General features: G+C 42.4%; 3 protein-coding genes across 7 annotated transcripts in view; all 3 read right to left on the bottom strand.

Moving 5' to 3' along the window:
* LOC120903927 (RNA pseudouridylate synthase domain-containing protein 2-like) overlaps nt 1-18,020 on the bottom strand; it is a 186,642-nt gene that overhangs the window by 51,275 nt on the left and 117,347 nt on the right. The gene's annotated exons all lie outside the window — the stretch shown is intronic.
* On the bottom strand, nt 8,257-9,185 carry LOC120903930. The gene is made up of 2 exons (XM_040313607.1): nt 9,063-9,185; nt 8,257-8,969 (listed from the first exon to the last, which is right to left on the bottom strand). The coding sequence occupies exons 1-2, from the start codon at nt 9,105-9,107 to the stop codon at nt 8,310-8,312; spliced, it is 705 nt and encodes a 234-aa protein (XP_040169541.1). The 5' UTR covers nt 9,108-9,185; the 3' UTR covers nt 8,257-8,309.
* On the bottom strand, nt 10,600-11,595 carry LOC120903931. The gene is made up of 2 exons (XM_040313608.1): nt 11,401-11,595; nt 10,600-11,338 (listed from the first exon to the last, which is right to left on the bottom strand). The coding sequence occupies exons 1-2, from the start codon at nt 11,443-11,445 to the stop codon at nt 10,679-10,681; spliced, it is 705 nt and encodes a 234-aa protein (XP_040169542.1). The 5' UTR covers nt 11,446-11,595; the 3' UTR covers nt 10,600-10,678.

Here is an 18,020-nt window from a genome sequence, read left to right as displayed (position 1 = left end):
CAGATCCAATAACAGAAGAAAACACGACCTGGCAAAGCCTACTGCTAACCACACCTAATGCTGCGCGCATTGACGCACTGGTGGACGGTGGACAAGCGTTGCGGTATCAACCGGTTTTTTGGGAGGTCGTTGTCGTTTTTGGACATTGTGTGAGCGTGTTGTGCCTATCTGGAAATTGGACTATCTTGGAGTCTGCCTGTATTTAAAGCGCGATGATGCCCGATTGCACAAATTCTACATGGCCCGTTAAGAGCTTTGACCGGTTACCGTGATTTTTGTGCTGCTGTGGTGTTGGTATTCTCACACAGCATGTATGCTTCATGCTAAGGTAGAATCTTTGCATAATTTAACGGAGAGAACCTTGTGTTGTGTATGTAGAAGGAGCGTCAGAAATGTTGATAACTAGTTTCAACCGACACTGAAAGCGAACGGGACACTCGTTGACTTCACTTTTCCTTCCTTTCGTTTTGCATTTGCAAACTTGTGCGTGTGGTCAAATCTCAAAGCAGGGCCCCGTAGGCGTGGAAAATACCAGTTTCTGATTCCGAGAACCCAACATACGGGTCCGTTATTGAATCAGCGTTTTTGTAACTAGTTTGCTACATAAACGAACCCAAAAAGAGCCAAAGCTCACTCACCCCCGTAGCATGTGGTTAATCGGAAAACGGAAGTACTCCAAGGGTACCGTACGAGATGATTTTTCATTACGAGCATTTCCGATTTGCCTTGCTCTGCGTAGGGCTAGGGTGCTTACGCACTGCCCAAAATGAAGATGGGAAAAGTTTTGACGATCCCTTATCATCCAATGCTCATTAACAGCCGCAACGACCATGCTGTGTTGCTGCTTCGGGTTCGATACTGCGGGTAGACTAACTTACAAGCAGAGGGATACTTTGCTTAGCGGAAGTTTACATCATACCAGTGAAAGTTGAAATACATTTATGGACATGCTAAAGGTGTTAATAAATATGATGTACTTTAGAATAACTTATGCACATGTGCAGTTTATCAAATTGATATTGATAATTTTGAGACAATTAGCAAGAATTATACGAATGATGAATAAACGTGATCTTTTTTTGATTAAAAACCAATGTCAAAAACGAAATTAAGTACAACGATATTTTCTACATATTCATTCTAAAACTGAAATTCACAATGCGGATATAACATGACCATGCCACGACAGCTATCTATAAATAAGCAAGCAAACTGAAAAGCACGACGTTTGAGTCATTCAGCCGTTTGGATCGTAAGCTACGGTGTAAGGCTGAGCTCACCAGGCCACCACGTAGAGCCATAAATTCCGGCTCATCTTCAATCAGGCGCATTATAAACAAGCGAGGTTCTTGAGTTTTTCAGATTGTCGACTGTATATCTGTCCTTCCCGCACGATGACATGGACCGTACCTACACGAGTAAGCTCTACTGACCTGACCGACCAAGTGAGATAATAATCTTTATTGGTTGGCGGTATGCATTGGTCAGTTCGTGACGATGTCCCATTCGCCATCAGATAGTTGGTAGATTGTGTTGGTGGTGGCCGCAATTGTGTAAGAACAGGAGAGTTGCACTTGCTTTTGTAAATGTTTTTTTTTTTTTCAATTTGCTTATATTTACACAACTTACTTCTAGTTGCCTCTGTTAATTACTGATTACTCCAAAGGGTTTGAAATTATGTTATGGGAGAGTTTAAATTAAATAGTAATATTTTGCGCCAACGTACCAACATTCAACCACTTGTAATTGCTTCATGGTATTTCATGAAGTTCCATCCACAGTTCTCCAATATTAATGTTGTGTGTCTTTCTACCCGGTTCTGTTGAACGCAGCGAGCAAATTATTAATGAATATGATACACTGATCAAATTTTGCCATGCCAGGTGCATCGTAAGACCAGTTCAAACACACAATACGGGCCCGAATGTCCCCGAGCAAAGGCAGTGTATGGGTTTGTTTATTCGAGTTACCCAACAGCGGTATGCGACCCTAGTGCGATCGTGATTGCATCTGACAGCAGCCTATCTTCCATATCAATAAATGATTCTGACTGCTGCTTGTACGATAAGCTCTACGTACTATCCATCCGACCTTCCCAGGAAACAGGGTGCTGTTGGAGATATGCAGAGTATCCTGCAAGATAATTATTCACGAGTCATAATACCTGTACAGTGCTAACGAATGAATTACATTTCCATACCGGCGACCTTCAATGGCAGCAAACTGTTTGTCGTAATTATTTTAAATATTTAAACCTTCTAGCATAATATATTAAGCGACTAGCCTGGTCTGCGTGTCTCTCTTTTCCTCCATTCAATCAACAGTCACCATTCGCTTGAGGGCGAAAGTAACATTTCGTTCTGCGTGCCATGATGGTAGCGTATTGAGTAATTTTTGCATCGTTTATCTGGCTAGCCTGCCTGTCCAAATGACAGTTGGTTGATGGACACGCGATCGCGCTGCGTGACAGAAGTTTCAGTCTATTCAGATTAACCATCGATATGGCGACTGCATTGGTTGTGTTACACCTTACGGAATGGGGTATGAGACAAAAACACATCTGCAACACCGACAAAATGGCAAGACAGAAAGAGAGAAAATAACTAAACCATCGAACAAAACAACGAACAAAAACACTCGTAGGCATTAATTGCTGTCAAGCCGCAGATCCTCCACCGGGTGAGTGTTTTGTTCTTAACTTGAACGAGCTCCAAGAAGCGATTGGAAAGGGAACCAAATGACAGAGCAACGTGCGTTCATACACCAGGAAATGTGTCCATGACCTAGCGAAACATTATACGATGGTACACTGTAGAAATACTGTCTATTCTGTTCAATACATCATCAACTTTATCAATGGAGTGTTTGCACAGCGAGACGCTAGTGGTGTGTTCTCTTGGCAAGCAAACGTTACCCGGGCCCATTGGGATGCTTCACTAGTTCAAGGGCTCCAGTGCAGCACAAGAGCCAGCCAACCGGGCCAACTATTCAAGTAAAAGTAGCGTAGTTTCAGTAAAAGTTTAAAAAGTGGCACTGCTTGATTGATGATTCCACAGGTGGTGCTCGACTGATTGTGCTCAACGAATCACTTATTGAGCAGATTACGCTGAGGTGATTGATTGAATACTATCATTCATTACACATGATTATTGCAAATGTTTCGCTGGTGCCATAATTACAGTTTACATACGAGAAAGCACACACAAAAAAAACTGCTAACACTGAACAGTAACGTTATTAAAAACAGAGGATAAAAAGATATGCATAAATCTTTCCACACGCAACTAACGTAAGCTGAAATGTAAGCGCAAAAAGGCAAATCAATCAAATATTATATCCCATTTATGAAACCATATCCATCCAGTTAACGGTTGTTTTTTTTTCATTTATTCAATCAATAACCATAGCAATTGCCATTAACATTATCGTTAGTATCAACGTGTGTGCTAAATAATTACCTACCCGTAGTAGGTGTATTGAACTTAAATCTACTGAATGCCATTCACCGTGGCAAGATGTTACTCGATACCGCGAAAATTACGCCCAAAACAACAATCAGAAAATTAAAGGTAAGCAATCAAACAACATACCCTGCCTGCACTTTAATAAGCGCAAATAGATTTTCGTAAACGCGTTGGGCGTAAGGTTAGGGGCTCGCATTGATCTGATGCGCACTTCCGTCCAATATTTCAATCTTTATTATTTCTCACTTCATTACTCCCTTACCCGGGAGCATGATTCCCCACTTCGCCGGAAACAGCTGAAATCGAGCAAATTGTTTTCATCCAGCTGGTGAAGTCGGTTTATAACTCATCTTTACCGGGTCTTTGCAACAACCTCTGCCGAATGAAAGCAAGCACTTATTTCAATTCGAGCAAAATAACAAGAACGGAAGCATTTGAAATACGATCTGAATGGCTCGCAGGAATAATAGTGAAAGAAACCGCTGCCACCATACGAACAATCTGTTGGGGCCCGTGGAGCAATCGTTCACCTTCATGGTACCCTCAGCGGAACAACAAGCTGCGGGGTCGTTTTGACTGTTGCCAAAAGGCACCAAACACCACAGCAAGATAAATGAAATTATCAGCATAATTATGCAACAGCTTCGAAGCTTCCAAACAACAGATGTTCGTTATCTGAGTGTAATTGTTGTAATTAATTTCTGCGCTTTGCCTCGTTATTATCTTTTGCTTGCTTTCTGCTTCTGGTTCTCGAAGCGCGTTCTGTTTTGTTTTTGCTGTATTGTAATGTTTTATTAAAAAATACTTTTGTACACGGATTGTCATTTGGGTAACCTGTATGATATTTGAAAGAATCACACTATTGACGTAATAAATGAACCAACAGTGGCTCGACTACGGCTATGAAAGGCTGTATGGATTGTGAACTTCCATGTTTACTCGGTGCTGTATTTTGTTTTGAATTTTCTGATTCAGGTTCATTCCAAGAATATTTCAGTTGAAACAATCTTCCATCTCATCCGATTGTTCATGCCCAATCATTCAGATGCAGCATACAGGCATCAATATGCCTGAAAGTTATTGACGACGTTAAGCCAAGTGAAATATCTCCTCCAAACAACAACAATGAATCAGGCATGAATACATACAATCCTTTACAATAGGATTAGGCTTAATAACACCAAACCGTTCTGTCTATGAGCCATGCTCGAAGCACAACGTCTGTTGTAGATTTGATATTTGCAGTACCATTCAACAGCAGCCTATCCACTGCTGGTTACATATACAATTCCATGCTAGTCATAAAATTAGCCCAACGGGGGAAAGCTATGCTGTTGAATTCTAGGAACGATATCCCGTCAATCGAATCATATTTTCGTATTACCTCTTCTAGTGAAGCACTCTCACACACCTGAATAACTCAGTACCTCCCAGTACATACGATGCGATTATTTACGAAAACATAACGCTTAGATCTGCTTAAAGATGCTAACCATTCAGTGACTATGGAAACCGGAAATAGTTCATAGGTCGTATATTGATTTTGAATGCCAAATTTAATAAAAAATATTGTTTGGAAATCGACTGTACATCAAATGTTTTAACATACTTGCTGTTTGTATCCATGTTATCGTTTATATATTAATACCAACACAACTATATGTATATATATTTTTTTAATATTTCATTTAATATTTTTGTTGTCTTCTTACTTTCAATAATCACATGATGTGGTTGAAGAACTAAAAATCCAAAATAAAAACATCTTCCAAGCCTCGTTAAAAGCATTTGACCGGTGAATGTTTACCGTCTCATATCTCGCATAAAGGTCAAACCAGTACAATTTACTTAAGTCACGCTTCGACCAGCATGTCCCATTCCAGCCGGCGATACAACGCAGCGAAACGGTGATATGATGACAGTGCCGTCGAAATAAATTGTTTCCACCGAAGATCAGAAGTCAATTGCCTGCTAGAATTAAACGATCTTTCTTGCTCCTCCGAGTCACGTCGGTGCCATTAAACAAATTTCAACCAGTTGGAACCACTTGTGACCTGGTGATACAACATTTGTCCTTTGATAAATCATGCGCTTCACCGATGTGTGTCGCATTGATTGGCAATAGGAAGAATTCTCATATGAAAGCCGTAGCAATGCAATAAAGTGTAGTAGAGTTGTAATAAACATGGCTCTAATAATCCTAGGCATTATAGTGAGCGGTCTAACGAGTTTGTTTCATTTCCAATATGTTATGATTTACGAGCAGCGAATTGTTTAAAGCGTTTTAAAATTATAAAACATTCAAATATAAATTTACAAATTCCTTCTCCACCGTTGCTGACCTTGAACAACCAATTTATTTGCTGACCACAATTGCTACCATGATCGGCATCATCATTAAAGCAAGCAATGGGATTAATTTTAAAGCAGTTTGAACTCGACATGTTCAGCTGCATGCACAGCGACAAGCTTAAGTGCAATAGCGATAAAATTACTTCCATATATCGATGTACTTATGCAAAATTATCAGCTTAAATCAATAAATAACTCCGGCGAGCAAACAATAACATGCACCACCCATCCGGAGTCGATAAATTATGGTATCAGTTTGATTGGCCACAGCATCGCGGTGCCATCTGTGGCGTAAATACCAAACGAAAAGTTCTGTACACCGAGTGATTAAAACTTGTTTGCAAAAACGGCACAAACAACTACGTAGAATTTAAATCTGTAATATTGTTTCCTTATTGTGCGTACAAGGGTTAAGCGGTGTGAAGTACAAGCTATGGTAATGTTAGGATGAAACATAGTAACTAATAATTTATATGCAAATGTCCTACCCTTACTTTGCTACCTAGCATCATAAAGTTTTACATTGGCATTATGTCGATATGGATGCACAGCCGCCTGCATTTGACTATCATCATTATCACAACAACATTGCATTCATCTTTGTTTTTTGAGTTGTAATGTAACCCAGTGTCCTAGAAAGCTTTGAGAAAGCAACGATCAATCCCGACATTACAGGGAAAATAGCACATCCAAACAGGTCAAGAGATCACATTCTAAGTGCTCCCACTCAGCACAGCTACACACAGACTGGAGCGAGCGCGGTATAGAGGGGTTAAGTGCAATGTCATCAGTTATGCTAATGGCCGCGCTCCTTCGTTAGGTTTTACGAGGGGGATGGCTACTGATCTTTACGTTTTGTTTTCTCATATTCCTTCCAAGCCAGACGTGGTGGTGCGGTTTCCTGTTTGGTCATCGTACTGGATTATAACGAGAATGAGAGCGTGTTTTTTTCTTCAAATAAAGCACACAACAGCAAAACTCAACAGCTATTAAATATTATGGACAGAATGGATAGCACCAGTAAAGGACAGTTATAATTTTACGCTATTATTAGATCCATTTTGGTTTTTATTTAAAGTTTTTTTTCCATGTACTGTTGTATTCAATAGAGCGCAAATGCCAGTTTACTTAACGTTGACATTAAACTTACAACATTCCAATTAGTTTAACGATCGAACATCATTTGCGTCAAAACAACATGCAAACAACATCTGTACTGCACAACCACACGCAAATAAGTTGATGCAAAAGCCATACGCACACACTTGTCGCGAGGATTGCGTTGCGTCCAACTGCTGTCAAGAAAACCTTGCCTAGCAATCTGACGGATACAATGTTGAGGATGGTCCAGCAAAAGTGGAGAAAGGTCGCTGGTTCACAGGCCGATGCGTTCCGAGCGCGACGCCGACGTAATGAAATTTTGTTTATTATCTAATAAATAACTTCTCACCAACAGTTGGATGCTGCACGCGAGACGGACAATCTACCTCCCCGACCACTCCCGATCCTCCTCATGTTTGCAACACGAGCAAAATCCATAAATGCGAGGAAGCAAGCATTTCACCATCAGACAGCCAGACAAATTTTGTCCGACAGCTAGACGATCAGCCGGTCTGGTTCGGGAATAGCTACTAGCGGACATACCGGATTTTCCCGTACAGTGTCATTGAGAGTGAGACCGAAACCCGCTGCATATGACGCGTATGATAGCGCCACCATCGCGTCAAGCCGCCGTCGTTTTCTGTCGCCGCGATGCCGAGGGAGGGAATTTGCTTCCCAGCTGGGCGGAAGTGGAAGCGTGGCGAATTTTCTCACTTCCTGCCACACGCGTTGAAGCGCACCGATATGCCCACACACGAACACGCTACCGTCAAACTAACGCATGCACACACCTACACACACACATATACGCTTGCATGCATACGCTTACGGTTGGTTTAGTTTTTCATTCATCCGCTAAAATTTACGGACTCGATGATGTGCACGCTATGTATGTTCCAAAACTGTCACCAGCCGCTCCACTCCGGTAGAAAGTGATTGAGTGAGCGTCTTACGCTTGACCTTTTGAATGGCAGCAAATGGTCAATTGGCAGGGGTGCAATAATGCGCATGCTAGTGGCGGATTGTATAAAAAACCTTGAGGAACCTTAAAATCGAAACGATATCAAGAAAACGGGGAAAACGCCCTAAGAAATTGTTATGCCGTGCCAAATCCGATAACCATACATTTTCCAACAGCTATTGCGCCTCTTACATGCGTGATGAACAAACGTCAATAAATGATCCGTGCGTAAGCAACAAACCGAAAGATAATGGCTTAATAATTTGATGTCATGGCAAGTGTCAAGCTGAATGTTTCAGGAATGATTTGTGAATGATTTTGCAATGGTTTTGTTGATAAACAGCATTCTTTCTCGTGACTCAATCGATTATTTATACATATATTTTAATGTTTGTGTATTGCTATTCTTACTCTTCCCGTTACAACATGTCTTACTGCGAGCAGAAGAACAGCGTGTCGCGGATGACACGGCCGTAGTTGTTGAAACGCTCCACACCGCGATCGACGCAGGTCACGATCTCAGGCAGCAGGTTATCATCCAGATCGAAAATAGCCTGCAGAGTGCGCTCCAAGTTGGGCTGAGTGATTCTGGTGAAGTAATCGTACTTGTCCTGAATCTGAGCTCCCACAATAGCCGAGATCTGCTCAGTGTAGTCAATCGCGTTCCAGTCAATGAATCCGCGGACGACAATGTTCTGAAGCTCCGTCGATTGAACCTGAGCGGCCTCCAGAGCAGCATGAACGTCGGCGGTACGCGAGGTGATCTGAATGTTAGCGCGGCTGGCGCAACGCGACAGAGCCTGTCCGACTCCTTCGATTTCGATAGCCCAGTTGGCGGTGGCTACATTAACACAGGTAGCAGGAGCGGACGACTCTCCGACGAACGCTTCCGTATCCTCACGGATCTGTTCGACCTCCTCCAGGGCTTCGTTCATGCGGCCAATCAACTGACGGTTCAGCTCAACCAGCTGGTCGCTCATCGAGAAGCGGACATTGTCGAAAGTACCCTCCATCAGCTGATGGATGGCTTCCGCCTGGTACTGGATCTCCAGCAGATACTCCACGAACTCATCTTGGCTTTGAGCAAGCGACTACACGAAACGAAACAATCAAGAAAGCAAAACCAATCACCAATCGATGCAATAGGAACAAAATAAAACCACCCTTCTTAATGGGACACTCACTTGACCGGCCAGGGCCAGCAGCAAACAAACGAACAAACTCTTCATGGTCACTGATTTACTTCTTTCCGCGAATCGGTTCCACCTCGGAGAGCGACTGCTTTCAAACTAATCCCAAACCTCGTAGCACAATGCAGTTTAAAGGGTGTTACCGCTGACCGGATATCGTTTGAAACTGACCGATACGATCGCCCGGCGTCTTATCGCCGGCGCACCACCAATTGTGGAGCATTTTACAAATTCTCGAGACCCACCAATTTGTGTGCCCTTAATTTAATCACATCATCTACTGCTCCGCTTGTCACTGCCCTCCGCGCGTTCCCACTCGAACGAACTCAACTAAAGCTAGGCTAACCTTTATCGCCAACTTCGATTCGGAACAGCCTCATTCCTTCGAGTCCTTCCGATCAGCACCATAATCGTGGCGAGCACCGGGCGCTGATTAGGAAATGGTTTGCCCCTTCGCATGGGTAGGTGGACCGCTTGTCTAATCATTTCAGCATTATTGGCAGATAGTACCAGAAACACACACACTTCGGACCGCCGGGTACAGAGAGCACGGTGCTGATAAAACAAGCAATATAGGGTGGTATTAAGATAATTACGCTTTATCGGCAAAACGACTAATGACGAGACAATTTTCGTAGCCCCGTGGCTATATATCGAAGCAGAGCGTGTCAAACTCTAACCATCTCGTTCCAACTCTTCAATGACAGCTATATACCAAGGAAGCATTTTTTCTGTTTCCAAAATCACAAGATGTAATATTGCGTCAATGAGATGATAACCTTCCGGGAAAGAGAGGAAAAAAGAAGCTTATGTAATGAACCGCATTAATCCTGACTCAGTGGAATACTTCCTTAATTCTTCGCTATGATATTGTGACCACATGGGAAATAGTCGAACCCCGTCCAAAGGGGACAGAAGGCGTGGGCGGTCTAGAAAATTAAACTCACGATTCGATCAGAGATCAGGGCTGAGCGAAGGTTGGTCGAATCGAGGACAGCGTAATTTAAGGGAATTGAAATCACGAAAATACGACCCACTCTCACACACGCTTCCACTGAATATCGGTGGTAAGGTCATCAGAACAGGGTTAACAGAGAAAAATATTTCAGGCAAATTCCAGGATGTGGTTAAACTGCAAATCATGCAACAATTTGTATGGCAGGAAATATGGATCAAAAGTGGAAAACATTACCGTGTGCGTCAAACCGAGTGAATGGAAACGCCACGTCAGTTTTGCACGAGAAGTGGGCAGATTTTTTACTGATAAGTCTTTGTCAACAGTTTTACAACTTCCTCTTTACGCAATTGATAAGACATTTCAATAAAAAACGTGTAACAGTTTTGACTTAATTGGAATTTCTCTTTTGTTAATGAGAGCGAAAAGAAATTTACCAAACATTCTTACCAATGGAATAATCGTAGATATCATTTACAGCACAGATGTAGTTGTAAATAGGCGAAAAGATTCAATTAACACGTTCTTTACCCATAAAATACTGCGTGATATCATATGATTAACGAGTCAGTACAGTTATGTTATTCAACAAATATTTGTTTAGCAGCGATTACAGTAAGACATTATTAAACAAAAAATACTGCGCACCATGCAATTATTGCGAGCAGAAGAACAGCGTGTCGCGGATGACACGGCCGTAGTTGTTGAAACGCTCCACACCGCGATTGACACAGGTCACGATCTCAGGCAGCAGGTTATCATCCAGATCGAAAATGCCCTGCAGAACGCGCTCCAAGTTGGGCTGAGTGATTCGCTGGAAATAGTCGTACTTGTCCTGAATCTGAGCTCCCACAATTTCCGAAATACGCTCCGTGTAGTCAATTGCGTTCCAGTCAATGAATCCGCGAACGACAATGTTCTGCAGCTCCGTCGATTGAACCTGAGCGGCCTCCAGAGCAGCATGAACATCGGCGGTACGCGAGGTGATCTGAATGTTGGCGCGACTTGCGCAACGCGACAGAGCCTGTCCGACTCCTTCGATTTCGACAGCCCAGTTAGCGACGGCCACGTCGACACAGGAAGCAGGAGCGGACGACTCTCCGACGAACGCTTCCGTATCCTCACGGATCTGTTCGACCTCCTCCAGGGCTTCGTTCATGCGGCTAATCAACTGACGGTTCAGCTCAACCAGTTCATCACTCATCGAGAAGCGAACATTGTCGAACGTACCCTCCATTAGCTGATGGACCGATTCAGCCTGGCTTTGGATCTCCAGCAGATACTCCACGAACTCATCTTGGCTTTGAGCGAGAGACTGAAGATGAAATGTTGTTAATTCACATCCTTTCCACAGTTCACCTTTACTAAACGCATTACCTGCCCTGCCAGCGCCAGCAGCAAACAAACGAACAGGCTCTTCATTTTATACAGATTTTTTGTTGGTTTCAAACAATTGTTAGCTAGTCGTACGCGCACTCACCGCAAAACTACTGACTCGGTTAACGTGCGTTAATCAATTTATCGGTTCTCATTCGGATAGATTTTCAAACGCGCTTCGTTATCATCCGATTATGCTTCTGCTTGCCGTTCAAAAACTTTTGCTGTTTTATTGCACCGTCCGAGGGCCAAGATTATAACGCACCACCCAAAAACAATTGAACAACAGATAAGGCGGCCAGTGTTTACGTTTAAAATATTGCGTGTGTGTGCGCCATTTAGTAGGTAACCCACCAGTATTTATCATATTACTAAATTGACTGCAATTCGTAACGTGCTACCGTGGATAAGGAATGGCCTCGCGGGGCAGATTAGTTAAAACCTTGCGTCCGTATCTCGTTACGGCAGCTGGCGTATTAGCAGGTGGTCAGGAAATGTAAGGCATCGTTCAGAAATCTTATCACCCACAATTCGGTACTGCCTATACAGAAAAGTTTAATTTATCATCTGATGTTGCAATATTTAATCATTCCCTGGGCAATTGATTAATTGATTGATTTTCTTACGATCATTGCCGGTCCTGGGAACGTTCGGCTTGGGAGGCATCGTATTTCAACTGGCAGATTGACCGGTATGTCTTCGGGCTTCGGTGAAAGTTGTGTTACTTTTAATAACCTTCCTACACTCACGGGTAAGTCGCACGGCATGAGCGTTGAGCATGCTTGGTAAAACTCTCACGGATACCAGTTTCTCCCCGGGCTGCTGAAGGATGCAACTTACGTAAGCGTATTACATCATGAAAGCAACGCATAACCTTGACACTGGGAAGGTGATTGCAGGGGCAAACCACCACCGCAACCGGTCTTTAACAGTGCATTTTCACTACCCGCTACGGGACGATCGCTGAATGTGACACCGTAAACGTGTTAATCAGTGTTTTGCAGTTAACACGATTGTATTCAGCGTTATTAGTGGACACAAAGAAGGAATCTGCACGTATGCCGGACGGGCGTCTACTAAGCGCTTCAAGCGCACGGTTAGCCATTTTCCAATGTGTGTGTGTGAATATATGTGTGAGAGTATGTCTGGCCATCTCTTCCATGCTTGACATGCATTTATTCACGGCTACTGCATACTATTTGCATTCATTAAGCTCCTGTCCCCACCCGGTCCGTCCGTCTCCAGCGCCGTCGGTGGCCAAAATATCTCTGTCAAAGGAGGCGAGCACGGGTAAGCGAAACAAGAAACCATCCCAGGAGGCGGGGGGGGGGGCACACGGAACCCTCGAATACGTGTGTATGCAGATTGGTTTGCATGCGAATCATTCACTAAATGTCCATAGCCATAGCATCGCTGCCAAGTTCGCCAAAAAAAAGTAACCGAAAAGATGAAAGATGCAGATCAAGATACACTTTATAGGGGTAATTAAAATTTAATAGGTTCGTGCCACATTTTTATTCGCTAATAATAGACCCCGTTTCGGTAGATTTGTACGGAAATGCACTTGAAGGTAGTGGAAATGTTTGAAGTTTAATATTAAACTGACTGCACTTATACTCGTAGGGTATTGTACCGTTCTGCATATGACTTGTGATATTTTCGAAAAAAATATGTAACTTTTTGCCTTTTGCCATAGCACAACACCATGCGTTGTTGTCTTTAGTAGTATTATTTTTTTATTATATTTTAAATAATGCCATTAGCATAATTATTTCACTTTGAGCTCACCACTCATTTTTTGCTCGATCGCTGTCCAGCGCGTTCATCGGATTCTCCCCGTTACGCTGCCGGCTGGAGAGCGCATTCCGAAACAAATTTGATTTTTGTTTTATATGCTAATTTTGGATGCGCAAGGGCGCGAAAAATGTGCCCGATGATAGTCAAGTGCCTTCCGTTTTCAACACCCATCCGAAGCTGCGCGGGAGAAACTGAGCGTGAATAGATTGATGCATGTTGTGTACGGATTAAGGAGTATAACCGAAACGTAATTAATAAAGATACATATTCTCTCTCTCTCTCTCTCTCTCTCTCTCTCTCTCTCTCTCTCTCTCTCTCTCTCTCTCTCTCTCTCTCTCTCTCTCTCTTACTCTCTATCTCCTGCTTTCCATGGTCTTTCTCCCGGGTCACGAAGCGATCCAGCAACAGCCGAGGGGATTCTAACGATGTGCTGTGGGACAGTTTTACGAGTTCCAACTGACGGGTGTAATGATTATGATCGTCGTAGCAATCAACGAACGGATTGAACGGCGACAAGCAGCGTTAACAACGCTGGGGGAAACGCGCTGGTCCGCCCGTTTGGTCGATTGATGAAGCCATTACAAGGTTGTACATCATGTCTTTTAGCAACTGTACTAGAAGGGCAGGCGAAGGGAAAGCAGCCAAACAAATTGACTGTGTCGATAGTATAAGAACTGTGTTAACGTATCTCACAGACACAGCATCAAGTAGTTAGCAGTTTAAGTAACTACCAAATTCCATGTTCTATTTGCAAACAAATAGAAGATGATTGGAAAATTTATGATTTTAACATTAAGACAATATGATGCAAACTCTACTGTTGCTTTTCCATTTCTAGCATTGATATCTATGCCACACATCTTTTGCTCCTAAGAAGCAGCTTAAAATCTAACCGTTCACTTTACATAACTACAGTGATTGCATTCCTTCTCCGGTTCCGCACTACTAGCGCACCGATTCCTGTGTCCCATTCGCCGAAAACAAGAATTCAAAGGATAGCGTAAACCACCGGGAAAAAGGGATTAGCTAGACTATATTCTCATTGTGCCATCCAGGGCGCGCTATGTTCGCTAACTCCTGCACAAACTTTCCGTTTGGCGCCTAAACCGTACCGCCGTGTGAGTTGCCGTTCCGATCCGTTGTTGATGAAAGGATCAACGCCCTGAGGGGTTTGCGGGAAAACTCACACGTTTACTACACGATCGCCGTAGCGAGTTGTGCTGTGCACGTTACACACACACGCTGTGATGTACCGACCCAGCCCAGGACTAAGGTATTCGAGGCAGCGGAATGCGAGTTTCTGCCCGTGTGCTGCCGAATGCGAAATAGCTCGTGATGCCTTAAGTATGCGGTTCATCGTGATGAGAAACGCCACGCATATAAGCGATGGGGTAGTGAAATTTTTCACGTAACATCACCGAAAAGTGATGCTTGGTACAACGGCAAACAACGGCATAGTGAAGGAGCCACACAGCCGCCAGCACTATTCGACCGACCGACCGACTCAACTTTGCAGCAAAGCGGCACGGATAACAAATCACGGGCATAACTTTTAGCTGCAGGTTATATGATGGAAGACATCTCTGCCCAACACTGGCGTGAGTCTTCCTCTGTTATGGACGAGTTGACAAAAAGCATAGGACACCGCATCACACTTCCGAAATATTGCCGTAAAATATACTGAAATATCGTCCATTACAAGTAAAAAACTGTATTTAAAGGTACCATTTCATCTAAAAATCGCCAAGCAAATGTTTATTTGTAAGTTTCAGAACACTCATGTAACTAATGTTAACAAAAATACTAATAGTAAATCATGCACGAAACATAGAAAATAGCTTTAGTTGATTGAACTCTTTGACACAAGCTTGTAAAAAATGTTTGGAAGCCAATTTTATCAGTATCGCTTAACAATTACACTAATATTTTTGAGGTAGTGTCGTTACTGTTTTGCATTAAAAAGGCTCTTTGAATTGTGTATTTTTTAGTGTTCACCCCTCAAAACATTCAATAAGTTACGCCAACGCAAAACGACCACGCGTCAACGAAAATGTACTCGTTTAATCGTTGCCTCGGTGCGTTTGGACGTTTTCTTTTTCCAACTGACCGCTCGCCATAACCACAATCTTCAACAATACCGAAATCAGACAGATGCGGGCACACCACTGCGCGAAAGCAACATGAGTATGAAAAGAAGAAATATAAAAAGCAGCATTGAAAATTTATCCAGCCGACTGATTCACTACCGTGCCAGAATGGAAATCGCCACCGGCAATACTTATCATTACTGTCACATACAGAAAAACAGTTGTTTTTGCGCTTCGTTCTTTTTAAAGTGAGCTTCGAGCAAATATTCTCTCACTCGATGAAACGAAAAAATAAAAAAAGAATATACAAATAATGTGTCTGCCGATCTGTGCAAATCAAATCAACCCAATCAATTGAATCGTCCACCAATCGCGTACGGCTGTGCGGTACACACTGTGTATGGTAAATCAATAAACTGAGCTCTCCATCTTTTATCGTAAACAAATTGATGCTTAATGCTTATTGTGTTTCTCAGTAAACAATGATAAACTTACTTTGACGGATTACAAGAAGTGTAAGATTGGTTGGTTGATTGGTTGGAAGATTGGAAGCAAGCAGATTTGAACAATTACCTGTAAAAGAAAAAAATAAAAAATCAATGAAAATCATGCTTTATGAGGAATAGAATACAGCAAGTAAAACTAATTAAACTAGTAAATTATCGCACTAAAATTTCTTTTAAAAAATCCGTTTTACAAAAACACATTTCAGTAAAACACATTTCACAAAGTGTGAACCATTCATGACGATGGACTGAAACAAGTTAAATATTACGGCAATGTAACATTTGCCATTTGTAATCGATTGTATTAAAGCAAACAATAGCGTACCGCCATGGTACTATTTTATTCACAGTTTAAGATTTTTACATTACTATTAGGACCCACTAGAAGCAGATTTCACGAAATGTTTAGTAACTGTATGTGAGTAAGCGCAATGTTTCTGTTTCGAAACTCATTCATGTGTTCCCAAATAAAAGGTCATCAGGAATTCAATTGAACGTCGTACTCATCCACTGAAAGCTATTAGGGTCATTCCGGCACCCTGGTGCACGGGAAAACATTGTCTAGCAAGGGTTGCATTTGCATCGGTTGTACAGCCCGCACTCACACACAGACACATACTCTATATATGTGTTTATCTGTATGTTTAGTTGTTTGTTTGTATAATTTATCAATTTATGCGCATTAAAGGCCAAAGCTCATGGGTTTCCCTTCAGCAGCCTTTGCAACACAATGCTAGTTAAAGGCGTTAGACGACTACAACAAAACGAGGACTATGGCCACAGCGCACCAAGGATAGGAATACGCGAGGATGGCAACGTGGTTTTGGGGAGCAATATTCAAAGCTGCTCTACCCCGTACATCCTAACAACCAACTGGACTGAGCGCATCCTATTGAGCGTCCGGGCACGAGGCAAGTCCCTGTGCACGTCTGCCCAACGCGCGTAGGCACAGCGGCGGTGTTGAGGGTTGGGATGTGGTCAAAATGAATATTTAATAGCATTTCGAAGCGGTCCGGATAAGTGTTAGCCGGTTGAATGGACCACCAGCGCGAACTAGCTTTCCCTTCGTTCGCCGGAGCGCTTACGCGAGCCAATCATAATCCGTTGGAAAAACATTCTCGTTCCGAAGCGATCCTTTGCGACGGCTCTCCCATTGTATTTACAAAAGAGTTGATTTTTAGCACAGCAATAAAAATCCCTCGATAGAATCACTTCACTATCGGATTAGGCAAGAGTATCAACATTTTGCGTTCGATCACATTTCAGATTCAGTTATATTTGTATTTTCTTTTGTCTATTTCAGCTACACTACGCCAGTCTGCAGTCACTAATACCAATTGACAAAGAATCGATTAAAAGTTAATCGATGAGGTTGAAAGTTTGGTAGAATGTCAATAGTTATGTGTTTTAAATATTTACTTTATATTTATATTTTAACTACTTGAATGAACAATTTTACGCAAATAAAAAAATCACAAGCAAATTTATTATAATTTAAAAAAAAACATCTACAATGGTCCAACGTAAAATGATTGAAGAGAAGATAGATAGCACAAAAAAGATTGTTTGATGATCTCTCAAAAACTTATGCGCTAAATCCTTCATTGACAGAGAAATTTATTACAATCACGAGCTACGTGCACATGAGCATATCAAACACAACAAGACAAGCGTTCTCGTAAAAACACCTTTATGAGAAGAAAGCAGAATGAAACAAAAACTGAGTGAAAGTAAAAATAATTTATTGTTTCTGAGCCATAAATAACTTCGCCCAAGCTCGAGCTAAGGGCAAACACATTTACTGTATATGACATAGGCATAGCAAACTTCGAAATTTCCCCACAGTCAGCAATTTTAGTGAAGCGTTGAGACCGTTCGTGCGTTGTACTACCATCTTGCCCAGACCATCTGTGCTATCCCGCAAGGAAGGAAGGAAACGGGCAAATTCGCAGTCGATATGAATGCTATCGGCCTGCGAATTCAACAACACATCCCCGCACGCATTCACTCGACACAGATCGTACACGCGTATGCGAAGGAAAGTTCGCGGAAGTTTAATTTCCTCTCATAACATCCCCTGGTACTTCCGCCCGGAACGCCGACGTTCCTTTCAAAGTAAGACCCCCCTGCTATTGAAAGATTAGTGTAGGTTCTACTCCCACCTAGCGTCGTGTGCTCATTTATCGGATGGTTTATCGAAACTATCGATGTGTGCTAATTAGCTCGCTTA

Source organism: Anopheles arabiensis, chromosome 3 (genome assembly GCF_016920715.1).
Source record: "Anopheles arabiensis isolate DONGOLA chromosome 3, AaraD3, whole genome shotgun sequence".
Taxonomy (NCBI): domain Eukaryota; kingdom Metazoa; phylum Arthropoda; class Insecta; order Diptera; family Culicidae; genus Anopheles; species Anopheles arabiensis.
Note: the sequence above shows the minus strand (reverse complement) of the source record. Positions and strands in the feature narration are given on the sequence as shown.

Bases quoted from the DNA above. Each gene is read 5' to 3' on its own strand.
- LOC120903931 (XM_040313608.1), bottom strand. From the start codon at position 11,445: ATGAAGAGCCTGTTCGTTTGTTTGCTGCTGGCGCTGGCAGGGCAG. The intron at 11,339-11,400 runs GTAATGCGTTTA...TTTCATCTTCAG, and splicing joins TGCTGGCGCTGGCAGGGCAG to TCTCTCGCTCAAAGCCAAGA.
- LOC120903930 (XM_040313607.1), bottom strand. From the start codon at position 9,107: ATGAAGAGTTTGTTCGTTTGTTTGCTGCTGGCCCTGGCCGGTCAA. The intron at 8,970-9,062 runs GTGAGTGTCCCA...CGTTTCGTGTAG, and splicing joins TGCTGGCCCTGGCCGGTCAA to TCGCTTGCTCAAAGCCAAGA.